General features: G+C 38.6%; 1 protein-coding gene across 2 annotated transcripts in view; it reads left to right on the top strand.

Annotated features, from left to right (window-relative positions):
- The first annotated feature begins 6907 nt into the window (after positions 1 to 6907).
- Positions 6908 to 18495, top strand: part of RPP30 (ribonuclease P/MRP 30kDa subunit) — a 31527-nt gene continuing 19939 nt past the window's right edge. For both annotated transcript variants that reach the window (XM_011947853.1, XM_011947854.1), the window contains exons 1-5: positions 6908 to 7018; positions 9826 to 9881; positions 10520 to 10576; positions 10986 to 11060; positions 14032 to 14103. In XM_011947853.1, the coding sequence (XP_011803243.1) occupies positions 6937 to 7018; positions 9826 to 9881; positions 10520 to 10576; positions 10986 to 11060; positions 14032 to 14103 (342 nt within the window). In that variant the 5' untranslated portion in view covers positions 6908 to 6936. The remainder of the gene's footprint in view (positions 7019 to 9825; positions 9882 to 10519; positions 10577 to 10985; positions 11061 to 14031; positions 14104 to 18495) is intronic.

Below are 18495 nucleotides of genomic sequence, written 5' to 3'. Positions count from 1 at the left end.
CTCAGCCTTAAGCTGCAAGAGGACAGGTTTGGGTGGAGCATTTTTCAGTTCACTCAGGAGGGGTGAATGAAATAAATGTAGGATAAGGCCAAAGTCTAATGAAGCACACACCCAAGCCCACACACAGCCCAAAAAAGAGAGCTCTTCTGGGAGGATGAGAAGGGCCCAATGATTGCGTTGGATGTGAAAAATCATCCTCTTTTTCTAGGCTTCCCGCAGAGGAAGAAATGACTCGAGCCATCCTATCTCAGCCCAGGACTTCTACTTGATATAATGGAAATAACAATCTCTCTCTCGTTGGCTATTACAAGAATCAAATCAGATAACTGATGTAAAATGCTTAGCATAATTATACAATACTTTTTTTTTTTAAACAGAGTTTCCCTCTTGTTGCCCAAGCTGGAGTGCAATGGTGCAATCTCTGCTCACTGCAACCTCTGCCTCCCAGGTTCAAGAAATTCTCCTGCCTCAGCCTCCCAAGCAGCTGGGATTTTTAAGAGACAGGTCTCATTCTGTCACCCACACCGGGGTGCAGTGGTGCAATCCATACCTCATTGTATAATAACATCGAACTCCTGGGCTCAAGGGATCCTCCCACCTCAGCCTCCCAAGTAGTTCGGACTACAGGTGTGTGCCACCACTTCTGGCTAATTTTTTTTTTTTATTTTTTGTAAAGACAGGGTCTCACTTTGTTGCCCATGCTAGTCTTGAACTGCCTGCGATTCTCCTGCCTCAGCCTCCCAAAGTGCTGGGATTACAGGTGTGAGTCACTGCTCCCAGTCTTATACAGTACTATCATCTTCCAGTCAGAAATGTCTATGGTCTTCTTCAAGCTGCAGATTCTTGCTGCCACAGCCATCCCTTCAGGTCAACTTCTGACCCCTCTTCCCTATTCATCTCCCCTATTCTGTCTTGTCCTTTTCTTCTTCCCACTTCTCTCTCCCCTCTTCCACTTCTTTCCTTTCCTTCCTTCTCCCTTCCTACTTCTCCTTTCCTCCACTCTCCTTCTCTCCTCTCCAGTCTCCCTTCTCTTCTTTTCTCTTCTTCTCCTCCTCCCTCCCCAACAACTCTAGTCTCTGCTTGCTTTGCTCAGGAAGCAGTACACTAGGCAAGAATTGAAACAAATTGCCTCCTTCCACATGTAGTTCTACCACTACTGATGCTTTAGATTTCTCAGATATAAAAATGAATATTGATTTTAAAAATAAAATAACAAAAAGTAAAAAACAGTACTTCTCAAGTCTAGATCTGAAAACAGTAATAAAACAAAAATAAAAAACAGCACTTAACACACAGCTGCTTTGAAAATAAGATACATACATAAGTACTTAGCAAGTTTGCTGACCCTCAGTATAGTGCTAAATACTGATTGTTATCTATTCCTATTCTTTCTTACCTTTTATATTCCTCTTCACCTAGGCTTAGGGTGCAAAGAAGAAAAGAAGTGTATATGGTACAGTCCACAGCAAAAGTTCTGTGACTTTCAAAGAAGCCCACTTTAGTCTCATACTAGCATCAGATAATTAAACCATCTCCTATCCAAAGCAATTAGGCAAGAAAAAGAAGTAAAAGGCATCCAAATTGGAAAGGAGGAACTCAAATCATTCCTGTTTGCAGACAACATGATCTTATACATGGAAAACCCTAAAGGCTCCACCAAAAAACTCCACCATTTAAAACTAGCAAGTAAATTCAGTGAAGTTGCATGATACAAAATTGACATACAAAAAATCAGTAGCATTCTGTATGCCAATAGCAAACTATCTTAAAAAATCAAGAAAACAATTCCATTTACAATAGCTACAAAAAATATACCTAGGAATAAACTTAACCAAGAAGGTGAAAGATCTCTACAATAAAAACTATAAAATATTAAGGAAATAAAGATGACACAAATAAGTGGAAAGATATCCCATGTTCATGAACTGAAATAATTAATATTGTTGAAGTAGACATTCTATCCAGAATGATCTACAGATTCCATGCAATCCCTATCAAAATACCAATGACATTCCTCACAGAAATATCTTTTAAAATCCTGAAGTTTGTGTGAAACCACAAAAGTCCTCAAACAACAAGAGCAGTCTTGAGCAAAAAGAGCAAAACTGGGGACATCACAAAGCCTGAGTTAAAAATATGCTGCAAAGCTATAGTATCCAAAACAGCATGGTACTAGCAGAAAAATGGACACATAGACCAGTGATGTAACAGAATAGAGAGACCAGAAATAAATCAATGCACCTATAGCCAACTGATTTTTTTAAAAAACAGATGCCCAAAACACACACTGGGGAATAGACAGTCTCTTTAATGAGTCATGCTGGGAAATTGGATATTCACATGCAAAAGAATGAGACTAGACCCCTACCCCTCATCATATTAAAAAATCAACTCCAAACAGATCAAAGGCTTAAATGTAGGAACTGAAACTATAACACTACTATAAGAAAACAGAAGTGCTTCATGACAAGCATTGGGCTGGGAAAATATTTTTTAAATAACACTTCAAAAGCACAGTCAGCAAAAGCAAAAATAGACAAATGGGATTAAATCAAACTGAAAAGTCTCTGCACAACAAAGGAAAACTTGAACAGTGTGAACAGACAATGAAGATATTTGGAAACTATGCATCTTACAAGGGCTTAATATCCAGAATATATAAGGAACTGAAATAACAACAACAAAAAAGCTAAAATAAATAACTCATGAAAAATGGGCAACTTGGCCAGGCATGATGGCTCACACCTGTAATATCAGCACTTCAGGAGGCTGAGGTGGGAGGATTACTTGAGGCCAGGAGTTTAAGACCAGTCTCAGCAACATAGCAACACTATTGCTATAAAAGGAAGTTTTAAAAATTATCTGGGCATGCATATAGCTAAGACAATCCTAAGCAAAAAAAGCAAAGCTAGAGACATCACTCTACCCAACCTCAAACTATACTACAAGGCTACAGTAACCAAAACAGCATGGTATTGGTACAAAAGCAGACATGCAGACCAACAGAACAGAATAGAGATCTCAGAAATAAGACTGCACATCTACAACCATCTAGTCTTCGAGAAACCTGACAAAAGCAAGCAATAGGGAAAGAATTCCCTATTTAATGAATAGTGCTAGGAAAACTGGCTAGCCATATGCAGAAAATTGAAACTGGATCCTTTCCTTACACCTCACACAAAAATTAACTCGCTTTGTTTGTTTGTTTGTTTATTAAAATTAACTCATTTGCATTAAAGACTTAAATGTAAAAAGCAAAACTATAAAAACCCTAGAAGAAAATCTAGGCAATACCATTCAGGACATAGACACAGGCAAAGATTTCATGATGAAAACGTCAAAAGCAATTGCAACAAAAGCAAACATTGACAAATGGTATCTAATTAAACAAAAGAGTTTATGCACAGCAAAAGAAACTATTATCAGAGTGAACAGGCAACCTACAGAATGGGAGAAAATTTTTGCAGTCTATTCATCTAACAAAGGTCTGATACCCAGAATCCACAAGGAGCTTAAACAAATTTTATAAGAAAAAAACCCCATTAAAAAGTGAGCAAAGGACATGAAAAGACACTTCTCAATAGAAGACATTCATGCAGCCAACAAATGTATGAAAAAAAGTTCAACATCATGGATCATTAGAGAAATGCAAATCAAAACCACAGTGAGATACCATCTCATGACAGTCAGAATGGTAATTACTAAAAAGTCAGGAAACAACAGATGCTCGTGAGGCTGAGGAGAAATAGGAAGGCTTTTACACTGTTGGTGGAATGTAAATTAGTTCAACCATTGTGGAAGAAAATGTGGCGATTCCTGAAAGACCTAGAAGCAGAAATACCAGTTGACCCAGCAATCCCATTACTGGGTATAAACCCAAAGGAATATGAAGCATTCTGTTATTAAGATACATGCACACATATGTTCATTGCAGCACTATTCACAATAGCAAAGCCATGAAATCAACCCAAATGCCCATCAATGATAGACTGGATAAACAAAATGTGGTACATATACACCACAGGATACTATGCAGCCATAAAATGTAATGCGATCATGTTCTTTGCAGGGACATGAATGGAGCTGCAAGCCATTATCCTCAGCAAACTAACACAGGAACAGAAAACTAAATACTGCGTGTTCTCTCTTATAAGTGGGAGCTAAACAATGAGAATACATGGACCAGGGAGGGAAACAACACACACTGGGACCTGTTGGAGTTGCAGGGGGAGGAAGAGCATCAGGATAAATAGCTAATGCATGCTGGGCTTAATACCTAAGTGATGGGTTGATAAGACTTTAATAGGCATTTCTCAAAAGAAGTCATACAAATGGCCAACAGGTATATGAAAAAATCAAAAAATCATCAGCCTCACTAATCATAAAGGAAATGCAAATCAAAACCACAATGAGATACCACCTCACTCCAGTTACAATGACTATTATCAAAACAATAAATGAAAATAAGTGTTGGTGAGGATGTAGAGAAAAAGGAACACTTACTGTTGGTAGAAATGTAAACTCGTATAGCCATTATGAAAAACAGTAGATGTTCCTCAAAAAATTAAAAATAGAACTATCATATAACCTGAAAGTTGCACTACTGGGTGTATAATCCAAAGAGAGTGAAATCAGTATGTCAAAGAGATATCTGCACTCCACGTTTACTGCAACGCTATTCACAATAGCCAATATTTGGAATCAACCTACATGTCTGACAACGAATGAATGGATAAAGAAAATGTGGTATACACATAATGACATACTATTAAGCCATTTAAAAAGTATGAAATCCTGTCATTTGGGATAACATGGATGACACTATCTTAAGTGAAATAAGCTAGACACAGAAAGACAAATACTGCATAATCTCACTCGTATGTGAAATCTGAAAAAAAATAATTTGATAGAAGTCTAGAAAGTAAATAGTAGAACAATGGTTAACAGACTAGGGAGGGATTGGGGGAGGGAGGATGGGGAGAGGTTGCTCAACAGGTACAAAGTTAGATAGGAAGAATAAGTTCTGATGTTGTATTGCACAGAAGGTGACTATGGTCAACAGTAAGGTATTGTTTATATATCACAAAACAGCTAGAGGAGAGTTTTTTTAATGTTATCACCAAAAATACATGAGGTGATGACTATGCTAATTACCTTGATTTGTTCATTATACAACATATACATATATCAGAACATGAAATTGTACCCTATAAATACATACAATTATAATGTGTCAACTAAAAATGAAAAAATACTTGAACTATCACCTTATTCACCTTCGCCACACATTGGTCATATTTCTGACTAATCTAGATTGTTATGGTCATAGGTGAAGATGCCTGTGTGACCCTGCAAAATTAACACTCGATATTCTCATGAAAAACAAAGGGTTTGGTTCATATGACCTTATTCTATTTGCAGAAGTAGTATTCTCTTCTACTCCTACTTAGGAAATATCAAGTACTGGAAAAGGCAAAATATCTCTTCTTACAAAAGTTAACCAAGAAGAGAATTGCATGCTACTGCATGGAACAGATCCCTCCTCCCTTCTGAGAACGACAAGAAAATGGCATAAAGGAGTACTAGTTAAGGTGTGGTCCATAGACGAGAGACTGTCTGTGAATTGTTTGTGATCAATAGATAGAGAAATTGATGGGTGGGGCACGGGGGTGGGCGCGTGTGAATCACAGCTAGGAGAGAGGACTGCTTGCGTTAGAGTCCATCCTGGTCAATAACGAGGTGCTCTCTCTAAAAACAAAACAAAACGAAACGAAAACTCAGCAGGCCACCAACCGGGACACTCCCCAGGTCAAATGACCGAGCCTCTAATTCTGTGATTGTTGTTGCTGTGCTCACGTTATTAAAACAAACAAACAAAAAGTGAAGATGTTTAGAACGTTTACAGTACTTTGGCATTGTCCTGATATCCGAGCTCCTGATCAGCAGGCTCTATTCAGCCAGGTATAGGGCAGTTGGAGTGTTGTCAAATTTGTGATTTCCATGAGGCCAGGCTGCTTACCCACCGGTGATGCATAAAGGACCACATCCTGGTTCGCGAAGAATTTGGAGGTAGGGGAGAAGGAGGGAGAAACTGGTCCTTTATCACAGGTGGATTGAGAGCACTGATGTAAACTATCGTCACACTTTTGTAGTATAATTTGCTATTAATCCTCAATAGATCATTTACACTAAGTCGGAAAAAAAGTGGAAACATCAGATATGTGGGATATGCGTCACCTTGTACATTTCTCAGCTGGAAAAGTGTAAAACATCTCAGTTTTGCACCTCCCTTTTCAAACGTGTCTTTGGCTAAATCAATGTTGGCTGTAACCGCTCGTCCTCGAGCGAACCCTGCCATCTTGTGGTTGAAGGTGTTGACTGCAACAGAGATTAGCGGTCTTTGACATCAACAGTTCTGATTGGGTAAAAGGACCCTCGTCTTGGGGTAGTTCTCTTTTGAAGTCCTAGAGTCCGTCATACATAAATGCCTTCTTCCCGGAAAGTCCATTGTAAACAACGGAATGGACTTTAGGGAAAGGAAAGGAAAACGTGTTCTTTAGGACTCTTTAAATAGCATTCACCCATTAGCAGAATTCTTTGATTCATGAGCAGCGCTAAATAGATACCGTGTGCGTGAATGTTGAACGAATTCATTTCTACACTATTTTACAGGAGTACTGAATAGTGGGGAATTGGAACCCCTCCAGGGGGAACCAAACATTGTCATTCAGAAGAAGACAAAGAGGGACTGAAATGAAGCTGTTGATTTCAACACAAATTCTGGTGGTAGTTGAAGGCAAAGTAAGTTTCTCCGAATCCCTAGTCAACTGGAGGTAGAGACGGACTGCGCAGGTTAACTACAGCTCCCAGCATGCCTGAGGGGCGGGCTCAGCGGCTGCGCAGACTGGCGCGCGCGGGCGGTCATGGGACTTCAGCATGGCGGTGTTTGCAGATTTGGACGTGCGAGCGGGTTCTGACCTGAAGGCTCTCCGCGGACTTGTGGAGACAGCGGCTCATCGTGAGTTGCCCCGGCTTCGCGGGCCGCAGCGCCTGCTCAACCTCATGCCACCCTGACCATCGGGCCCCTCTCGGGAGGAACTGTTTCCTGATGGGTCTCGGTCAGGTCTTCCAGAGTCTCTGGGATGTCCCTGGAATGTCCCTGGAGGCTGATGCCTGCCAAGGTGTTGGTCTGATTCCTAGCGCGGGAAACTCGACGGTTCTGGGGGTTGTTACCTGGTTCAGCTCCTTTCCTGCAATGAGGGAACTGAGGCCCAACGAGGGCGGGGGATTTGCGTAGGGGCCTACAGCTGATAGATGACAGAAACCGGAGCTGGACTCCAAGTGTACAATCTTCTAAGCTTCTAAGTTACTATCAGCCCTTCCTGACTCTCACGACAGTGTCTAAACAAATGCTAGAATTTAGGGGCACGGACAGGAAGCGCCGTGGAGGCTCGGATAAGGAGGAGGATGTGGGAGTGTTGGAACAATATTATCCAGACAGAGAGAGGGTAGGTGGGGGCAGAGGACATACCCGGCGGAGTGGAAGTGGAGGAGGAGGACAGCATGGCCTAAATCGAAGGGAGGCGAAATCCTTGAGAGACTAGAACGTGTTTTAACTATTGGAGTTAGTCGTGGGTTCTGTATTCCTTAGACTGTAAAGTGTGGGGATAGAGATATTAAAAAGAATCAAGAGGTTCGTGCAGTAACATCTGCTCTTCAGAGACAGTTTTCAGCTCATTGTGAGTTCTGATTACTGATACTGTTCAGAGGTGGTGCTAGAAGTGACAACCACTTCTTGGCAAAATGAATCACACCATTTTTTGAATTGTCCTCTTTATGAAGTATTCTTGGCGAAATGACTGCCTTTCCACTGCTGCCACTAAATGAATGTTATTTCTGTGGTACTTTACTCATCAGCACGAAGAGGAAAGTAGACAAGATGATCTGGGCCATTTAGTGCTAATATTCTTTGATCCTGTAAAATAAATTTTCCTGGGTGTAGCTCGTCGCAATTATTACCTCCTCAATGAGGCTTTTCCGATGCCATTCCATTTTTAAATAAATCATGAGCTTCTTAAGAGAATTGCCATGTCTTATCCTTTTATTTATGCTTAACATACTCACTTTGCAAGCACTAGTGCATGGCAGTTACTCAGTTAATGCTTGTGGAATAAACTGAACACATTAAAAAAAAATACAAAAAAGAAAAGTTATAATGATTTCTTTAGAGAATTTCCCCCAGTTTAAAATACACTTGAAAGAGATGTGGTAATTATGTACATTGTTAGTGGTTTTTTTTTTTATGAATTAAATGGAATTCATAGCATATGACAAAGTTGCCTCAACTTACAAGTCAGACAAAGGACTGCTATTTGATGAGTCTAGAAATAAATAGTGGACATTTTCAAAGAATAGGGAAGACAGAGCCCTTGTTCTTAGTTTCTGATGTGATATAAGAAACCAATAATAAGCTTCAGAAATACACTGTAAATTAAAATACCTTAAAGCCTAATTAGGGAAGTAAGTACTCCTAAGCTGCCAGATGAGGAGTAGTCTAGGAAAAAGTTTTGTGGAGAAACAGATCCTAGTTGACATTTCTGTAGAATGGTAGGGACATTGTTTAGTAGCCAAAAGGATATCCCAAATGGGTATAACAAGGAAGTTTAGAGCAGATTTGGGAGTGTGGTAAAGAAGAATAGGGAGAAGGTGTGACTGGTTGATTTGACTAACTGGGTGCAAGGTGAAGCCCAAGGTACAGGCATACATGTGATTTTTTTGTTTTTAAGGGTGACTTTCTCCAGGGAGGCTTTTGTGACCCCTGTACCAGGTTTCATTGTCCTATATACTTCCATAGAAAACTTACTTTTTTAAAAAAATGTATTTATATACAATGACTTGCTTAATTGCCTTATTTGCCTTAGTTCTTCAACAGACTGGGCTGTAAATTTCTTGTGGAGAAGGATTGTATTATATATACTGTATGCTCAACACCAGTTTAGGGCTTGTCAAGTAATGGATACTCAGTAAATACTTGAGGGAGGAAGGGAAGAAGGAAGTTGGACAAACTGTTGAGAGTTTGGCATTGATATGTATTTTAATATTAATATCCTTTCATCCCCATTGGTATTTTTAAAAATTAAAGATGAGAATCATGATTTAGATTTTTTTTTTTTTTGGTAGCCCAAATGTCCATAACAGTGCTAACTGATGAGGATAATAAAGCAAGCCCTTGACCTCAAGGAGCTCCCAGTCTGTTGATGTTGTGCAGCTTCAAATGGGAAGTGGGCGGCAGTGGTGTGAGGGAGTCATCACTCCATTTCTCCCTAGGAAAGGAGTCTCTGAAGGAAGTAGAAGGACAAAAAGCAAAAGAATGAGGATAAAAGTGACAGTGATAAAGTAGGAATTTGATGGGTTGAAAATGAATACAGGGACATGAAAGAGAATGACAGTTGAAAAGGAGAAGCACAAAGTTAAGAATCTTTAGTATCATTTTAATAATAATTCATAATGGTTAAACAAAGACCTATGTGCCAGGCACTGTTCTCAAACACCTCGTGTGTATTATTTCATTTAAATTTCATGACAGGTGTATGAAGTAAGTGTTGTTATTTTCACTATTTGACAGATGAAGAACCTGAAACTTCACATTAAGTAACTTGTAAGTGGTAGTGCGTAGACTTTAAATCAGGCAGACTGACACTAGAGTTCACATGCATAACCACTCCTTAAATGGCCTCCTACTCTTGACCTCTAGAGTCAGGATGGACCTGTGTTACAGGGAGAGGTTGTTATATTTAACGAAAGTATTCAATTTTTCTTTTTCAGTTGGCTATTCAGTTGTTGCTATCAATCATATCGTTGACTTTAAGGAAAAGAAACAGGTAAAGTAATATTTCTGAAGTTAATAAGTTCCTAAATAAGTATTTGTAATTCTGTTTATATTGGTAATTTGGAAGCTACAGATTAGAATATTTCTTAAATGCACCCCTTTGTGCACTATTCCTTTTCTATTTTTATATGTTAACAGTTGAACTGATGCATGTTTATATAAACAGTGAAGATTTTTGTGAGATGCTATGATATAGTGTTCAGAATTCCTAAAGTTGATTTGAAATTAAGTTACTTTCACTGTTCAAAAAGTGCATTGTTATTGGCTGGACTGTACTTAAAATATTTAGTCCTTTTTATTTTATTGTCATGGACTTATTAACTAATTTCTCTCTTAAACATTACTAATAAGTATGTATATTTCTCTTCAGGCCAACAACTGTATCCTGTAGATTATTTCAGTCTAAAAATTAGTTTTCATTCTTCCTATTCACTGATGTTTACAGTTGCTTCTCTGTTTAGCTTTCTTTTTAAAAATAATTTTAAAAAGTCTTTTTGAATACGAGAAATCACCTTGCTTTCTTTTAAAAATAAGTGCATATTTTTTTCTGAGAACCCCTCATAATTTTTCCATTATGCCTTGTGCTATTGATGTATTCAATCTGCGGTAACTATTTATCATTTGTTGTAGGAAATTGAAAAACCAATAGCTGTTTCTGAACTCTTCACAACTTTGCCGATTGTACAGGTAGGTGTTTTGTTGCTTAAGAAGCATAATATCTATGTATTCAGTTAAAAGATACCTAATTATGTGTGTATTCTCTAACTTGAGCTGCACCTTACTCTGAATACCAGTCTTACATTTTCCTCAAGGCTCAGCTCTTCAGGAAACATTCTTTTACTATCAGTTCAATACTGCATTGATGATCTTCTTTCCTGAAATTCTACAACTTTTAAATTATCTCATTGTGTAGTTTAAGATACATACATCCCTTTCTGTGTCTGTATTGTAAATTCATAGAGAACAAGGACTGGGTTTTACTGATCTTCACTATCCCTTATAGCCAGTACCTTTTAATGAAAACTTTCCACTGGTAAACAGGAAAATCAATCGTTGTCTTTTGTGCTTTTTGACATCATTTTTTTTTTTTAAATAGGGAAAATCAAGACCAATTAAAATTTTAACTAGATTGACAATTATTGTCTCGGATCCATCTCACTGCAATGTTTTGGTAAGTTAATTAATTTTCTTCTCTCCTTTTGGCCTTGTAATTTGTATTGATTAATGTTGAACAATGTTGCACTTTGTCTTCCCCCTTTTACATTTTCCCTTGCCCCCCTAAACCATGACACCTGCCTGCTCTCCTTGTCCTCAGAATTCACACAGTATAACATGTCTGTTCTATTACTCATGGCACATATGTAGTGATACCACAATTAAAGAATCCCTTGGCAACTGTTATTCTGAACTCATGTGCACCAGACTTGAGGTAGGTGCTGGGGGGTATTGCCATGAATAATATGAGCACAATCCTTGAACTTATAAAGCTTAGAGTTTACTTGGCAAGACAAGCACTGAACAAATAATAATTACAAATGTAAGGAATGTTCCAAGGTAAGGAAGTAGTAAATAAAGGATGCTCCGGGAGTATGTAACCTGAGTAAGTTGATATTCAAGCTGGGAGATGGAAGACTCAGTAAATGTTATATAGGTGACAAGCAGGGAGCTGGTGTTCCCAGATAGGATGGATTATGCATGGGTCCTGAAGCTAAGGAAAACATGGTATTTTCTGGGAAGTGAAACCAAACAATAGGGCTAAGCCTAGCGAGCCGGTTACATGGGATGAGGTTAGAGATATAAACTTGGGTGAGGATTCCAAGAGCAGTTGGAAGCCCTTGAAGGTTTTAACTAAGGGAGTGAAATTATGAGGTTTGAATTACAGATAATGGATTAGAGAAAGTTAAGGAGGGGACTTAAGAGGCATCCAGGAGGGAGAATTGAAAGGATTTGTTGGTTAATTGGATGTAGGATGATTACTCCCTAGGCCTGAGGGAGTGGCCTGAGCAGCCAGGTAGGTAATGGTACCATTTCCTGAGATGGACCATACAAACAAGCAGGTTTGGGGGCATCCTGATGAGTTACTGTGAGAGTTTCAAAAGAGCCTGTCAAAAAAGATGTGCACGATGGCTCACGCCCATAATCCCAACATTTTGGGAGGCGTAGGTGGGCAGATCATCTGAGGTTGGGAGTTTGAGACCAGCCTGACCAACATGGAGAAACCCCATCTCTACTAAAAATCCAAAAATTAGCAGGGCGTGGTGGTGGGCATCTGTAATCCCCACTACTACAGAGTCTGAGGCAGGAGAATCGCTTGAGCCAGAGAGGCAGAAGTTGCAGTGAGATCACACCAGTGCACTCTAACCTGGGCAGCAGAGCCAGACTTCATTTCAAAAAAAGAAAAAAAAGATGTGGCCTTCAGAAGAGTGATCCCAATTAAAGATGGTGCTTTGGAAGTGTTCACCTGCAGTGAGTAATTGAAATCATGGGAATGCATGAGACTTCCTGGCCAACGTGCATGTGGGAAGAAGAAGTTTAGTACAGAGTCCTAAGGAACTTCACTATTTAATGGTATAAAAGAGGATGAGCTAGAATTGGAGACTGAGAAGGGACTACCCTAGAAGTAGAAAGACAACAAGCAAAGGGAAAACAGAAAAGGAAGAATGAAAGGTCAGCAGGGTCACTGTGTAGTCAAGCAGAAAGGCAAAAAAAAAAAAAAAAGTCTGTCAGATTTATTGATATGACAGTCCTTGGCTGCCTTAGCAAAAAACATTTCAATGGATATGATAGAGATGTGAGAAAATACAGACTCTGCTGCTGACTTTGCTTAAGAAATTTGACTCCATAGGAGAATGGGAGGCATAGGGTGGTTGGTGGATAAGAATCTGCTACATAAAGAGATTTTGTTTCTTAAATGAGAGAGGTTTGGGTATGCCTGCTATCAGGGGAGAGAGAAAGTGAGATTCCCTGAGAAGGTGAACTGTTTTATCTTTAGCTGGGATAGACATCTCCATCATAGAATAGAAGTAATTAAGGAAAGACCCCCTTTATAACAGTTACTGTTGCTAAAGAAATTGTGAAAAACCAACTTTTGGTGTCTTATACACCTGCAAGGCAGCATTCTGGTTCCTTAGGCCCAGGTAGACATAAATGGAGCTGACTTTTGATAGATGTAAAGACTTTCATTTACTCTTGTTACCAGGAACATCTTGGTGGTTCCTTTTTGTATCCTTCACAAGTGGGAGTGGGCAGGTGAAGGAGAGCAAATCCTAGATCCTGGCTATTTCTGAGACCTGGACCCTGCCCTATCTCAGCACAGGTCTGCCTAGCAGGCCCTCTTACCTGCTCAAGCACAGCACCAGCTGCTTCTCTTATACCCTCCTAACTTTTATTATACTTTTTACAAAATAAGAGATTGCAAAATTTTAGAAGATGCCCAACAAGCAGAGAAGAAATACGACACTTTATTCCATAATTCAGAGATTGTATGTTTGTGTAGAAATATATTTTTTTTCTAGTCTTTTCATATACAGACTCACACAATTTAGGTTTGAAATGAGATTTTCTTTCTTCTCCTTTTTTTTTTTTGAGACAGAGTCTCACTTTGTTGTCCAGGCTTGAATGCAGTGGCATGAATGTGACTCACTGCAGTCTTAACCTATGGGACTCACATGACCCTTCTGCCTCAGGCCCCTCAAGTGTCTAGGATATAAGTGCCTACCACCACACCCAGCTAATTTTGTAATTTTTTTGTAGTGATGGGTTCTCACAATGTTTCCCAGGCTAGTCTCAAACTCCCGAGCTCAAGCAATCCTCCCACGTCAGCCTCCTAAAGTGCTGGGTTTACAGGCATAAGCCATCATGCCTAGCCTAATTTGATTTTTACATTTCAAACACAATGTTTGGTACGTGGTTAAAGTATAACCAATGTAGGAAGGAAGGAGGAGAATGATTAGTGAGATGGATATACGTATCTAAATTGTCATGTGCTTAGGTCTTTTCTGCCAACATACACAGCAAAGCAGAAATATCAGTAGTATATTAGAAGTGTTCCGTGATTGAAATACAAGTGTGAGTCAGTCACTAGACAGAATTTCATCTGTACAGATTTTGTTATTGTATGATAACATTTTTTGTATTCCTAGAGAGCAACTTCTTCAAGGGCCCGGCTCTATGATGTTGTTGCAGTTTTTCCAAAGACAGAAAAGCTTTTTCATGTGAGTAACAAATAAGTAAAAGAAAGTAGTATTTATATGTTATGTAAGAAGTCTGATGTTCTGATTTTGTAGATGACCTGTTTTGACTCATCTGGAAACCTTTAGGATTTGTTATTTATACTTGGAGTTTCTAGGACCCCGTAAGGGTATATATAACTGGCATTTGTGTTTTTCGTTTTGTTTTGTTTTATTCATCCTGCTATCATTTGATGGGCTCAGTTTGAAAGAGCCCGTTTTCTTCTGTTTTTTTATCTGCTTCATTCATTCAAAACTTCTCTTAGGTAAGTGTTTCTAAAATCACTTGTTTCTACCTTCTTACCATTTGCTGCTCCTTGGGAGGGAAAGGAGCAAGGTTCTATTATATAGCATAAAAGTTTCCACTTCTGTCTCAGATTCCTCCTTTGCATGCTCTGAGGTATAGCCCATATGTCAGCATGATTGTCTCAGCTTTTAGTCTTTCAGAAATTCTTCAAAATCAGCCATTTGCTAGCATAATCCCTCTTCTCATCTTGAGAGCCTTTATGAATTGAATTTCTTTTGTACTTTTAAAATTGCCATTTCATTGCCTTTGTAGAAGGGAAAGGAGCTTACCATGTGTGCTTGTTTGTCACCTTGAGACATTTTAATGGGCATTTTAAATGATTACATCAACTGTAATCATTTAAACATGAACTGTAGTGCATTTTACTGTGTAAAAATGAGGTATAGCTACTTTTAGAAAGTTGGAAAGTTGCTTTTATCTGGGTTCACTAAAGTGTCCATCTGCCAAAAGTATAAAATGAGGTATAGCTACTTTTAGAAACTTCTGAAAGTTGCCTTTTTCTAGGTTCACTAAAGTGTCCATTGCCAAAAATATAACCACCAAAGGTACTACTCTTTGATTTTTTTTTTAAAGACTAATCAAGTGCCCTATTAAGAAGTGGGGAAAGAGTAGAACAAGAATTCAATTTGTAACTGACTGTGAATAGTCAAGGTAACTGACTGTGAACAGTCAATTAAGATAACTGACTACCTTCAGACCAGCCTGGTGTTTGAGATTTTAATGTTACTTCAGTTTGTTTTTTTTTTAAGCAAAATTCGTTCTAAAATTGCAGAAAGATGTTTTTGCTAGATGTATCCAGTAGATGGAGCTATTAACTAAGGATGCTAATGTGTGTGGTAAAAATTAATAGTTTTTAAGACATACTATCAATTCTTAATTATTTATATTAACAGAGGGAAGCAGCACAAATTATTATGAGTGCCTACTCTTTTTTTTGTTTGTTTGTTACTTACTTTAAAAAATGCAACTGTAGCCCGGGCACAGTGGCTCATGTCTGTGATCTTAGCACTTTGGGAGGCCAAGGTGGGTGGATCACTTGAGGTCAGGAGTTCAAGACCAGCCTGGCCAATATCGTGAAACCCCGTCTCTACTAAAAATACAAAAATTATCCAGGCATGGTGGCACGCGCCTGTAATCCCAGTTACTTGGGAGACTGAAGCACAAGAATTGCTTGAACCCAGGAGGCAGAGGTTGCAGTGAGCTGAGACTGCGCCACTGCACTCCAGCCTGAGCAACAGAGTAAGACTCTGTCTCAGAAAAAAATTTTTAAATGCAATTATAGATATTCTCAAGAATTTTGTTTTAGTTAAAGGGGTAAGTAGAAGCAAGTGATTTTTAGTCATAAAATACACCTGTAGAACTTTTTAAAATCAGGCACATTAGTCTTCACCACTGGAGACTCTGGTCCAATAGATTTGGGGTTGATTCTGGGTATTTGTTTTTTCATGTTCTGTAAGAAAGTATAATTCAGTGCTGAAACCACTAGTGTTTAATATAAGGCAGACCACGGGCATTTCCAAATTTGTTAAACAAATAGCAGCAATTTAGTTTTGTTATTAAATAGTAGCAACTCAGTTGTGATTTAGAATAAAAGTTGCTGATGTACCAAGCATTTTGTTGTACATTTGGTTTCTGGATTAATTTTGAAGATCATGCAACTTACGTTTCCATATGCCTTTACTGATGATTAGAGAAACAAAAGAAGGTATACATTTATAAAACCTTTCAAAAGCTTTTACATATTTATTTCCTTTAACTTTTATAACAATCCTGTAGGATAATTGGGACAGATATTTATTACTATCCCCATTTTATAGAGGAGAAAACTGAGACTCAGGCTGAGCGATTTGCTCTAAATCTCCCAGCAAGTATGTTCTAAAGATAGGACTTTGGGTTTTAGGCTATATTGTAATTTCATATAATAGTTTTATTATTTGTTTATCTTACTGTTTTTCTCAGACTTAAAGTTTGAATTTGCTGAACACATGCTTGATGATAGTAGATGGGCCTGTCAAAAATACTTTGGAAGATGGAAGAAAGCACAAAGTATTGACTTTACACATATACTCAAAAAGTTATATGAAAATGCAGTTTTAAAAATTGGAACATCTTCCTCTTCTCTATCCAAATATTACCCATTCCTTAAGATTAAATAGAAATTAGAGTTCTCCCTGTTTTCTATAGGAAATCAATTTTAACAGACATCTCTTTTAAAGCTTTTATAAGTATATTGTGGTTTGGAATCAGGTCAAATGCAAGCAGTTTGTTTCTTAAGTTACATTCTATAAGTCATTTTATTTGTTTTGTTTGTAAGTTGATTATCTAGAATTCTAACAGCTATCTGTCTCTATAGGTATGGTATTCTAAAACTAAGTTAGGTCTCCAAGATGAGTCATCAAGCATACACACACACAGACACACGTTTATGTCAATAGTATAAAATCTAACCACATTAAGTAGCATCATTTCCATAGGACATAACATACCATTATATTTTCTACTCAGAGTATCTGGAATATTTCTCACAGAAACTCCCTCCCCATAACTACTTAAGGAGATAAGGCAGAGGTTAAAGATTTTGAGGGTGTCCATTGGTTAGGGCTCCTTGGAATGTGGGACAGTTGTGGAATATGACACAGAGAGAGAGTTGCATAGAAGCTTCAGGAGCATCTGGACCAATTATTCCTATTTAGGATTTAAAGCAGCTGAGCAGGTTGAGGAGAATTCAGGTTATTTAGTCCAGTGGTCTCTAACCTGCTTTGATTGTGCACCCTATCAGTTTAAAAATTTTTTGAGCCTGCTTCCAAATATATATATGTTTTTTATAAATTATTTGCATTTCTCATTATACCGGTGTGCCTTACAAAAACTACATACACACAAAACAAATCTTAAGATAGTGAATTAAAAATTTAGTAAATGGGCCAGGCGTGGTGGCTTGCGCCTGTAATCCCACCACTTTGGGAGGCCGAGGCAGGCAGATCATGAGATCGGGAGATCAAGGCCATCCTGGCTAAGACGGTGAAACCCCATCTTCACTAAAAATGCAAAAAATTAGCCAGGCGTGGTGGCAGGCGCCTGTAGTCCCAGCTACTCAGGAGGCTGAGACAGGAGAATGATGTGAACCCAGGAGGCGAAGCTTGCAGTGAGCCGAGACCGTGCCACTGCACTCCAACCTGGGCAACAGAGCGAGACTCTGTCTCAAAAAAAAAAAAGTAAATGGAGGCTGGATCCAGTACCTTGTGCCTGTAATCCCAGCACTTTGGGAGGCCGAGGCAGGATGACCACTTGAGACCAGGAGTTCGAGACCAGCCTGGGCAACATAGTGAGACCCTGTCTCTATTTTTAAAAAATAAAAGTAAATGGAAATAAAAGTTTTATTTTCTTCCTGCTCCTGAAATTCATGCTTTTCCTTTGCAGAGCACTGTTGTAGAGTATCTTGAGGAAGGGAGTGTCCTGGTGTTTCTTGGAGTATGAGGTCTGGCTCCACTGGCTTTAGAATTACCTGGGATATTTATTAAAATGCGGATCATTAGGCCATACTTAATGAATCGATGGAGGTAGGGCCTGGTTGTCTCCATTTTTGATACATTTTTTAGGGGAGTTTTATACACACTAAAGTTGAGCGCCACTGTTGATGGGCATCTCTCTTTTTCCTTGGTAAGTCTGATTGTCTCTTCACAATTTATCAACCTGATATCTTTGAAAGGGATTCAGGGAGGAATATGGACCCCTGCAGTCCTGTTCCTTTTGTGCCATAGAGGCAAAGATGTGTATATATGTGTGCATGTTAATGGGAATACGTTTTCTTTAAATTGTCATGGGAGTCACTGGCCAAAAAAAAAAAATGATATGGACAGCTGATGTGAATTCATATGTAACCTACCAGTTTTCAGAGAAAACCGTGATAAGATTCTTAACCCCAAGGCTCTATTGGGCATAATTTAATCTTTTAAAATGATATAGAAAGCATTTCATTGTAGTGTGAACATTAACTCTTATTTTGTGTTTATCTAAAAGTATCAATTAGACATTTTGGTTAATAGAAAACTAAATAACAAAATAATTCA

Source organism: Colobus angolensis, unplaced genomic scaffold, assembly GCF_000951035.1.
Source record: "Colobus angolensis palliatus isolate OR3802 unplaced genomic scaffold, Cang.pa_1.0 Scaffold270, whole genome shotgun sequence".
NCBI classification, from domain to species: domain Eukaryota; kingdom Metazoa; phylum Chordata; class Mammalia; order Primates; family Cercopithecidae; genus Colobus; species Colobus angolensis.
This window is presented reverse-complemented; position numbering and strand designations above follow the sequence as displayed.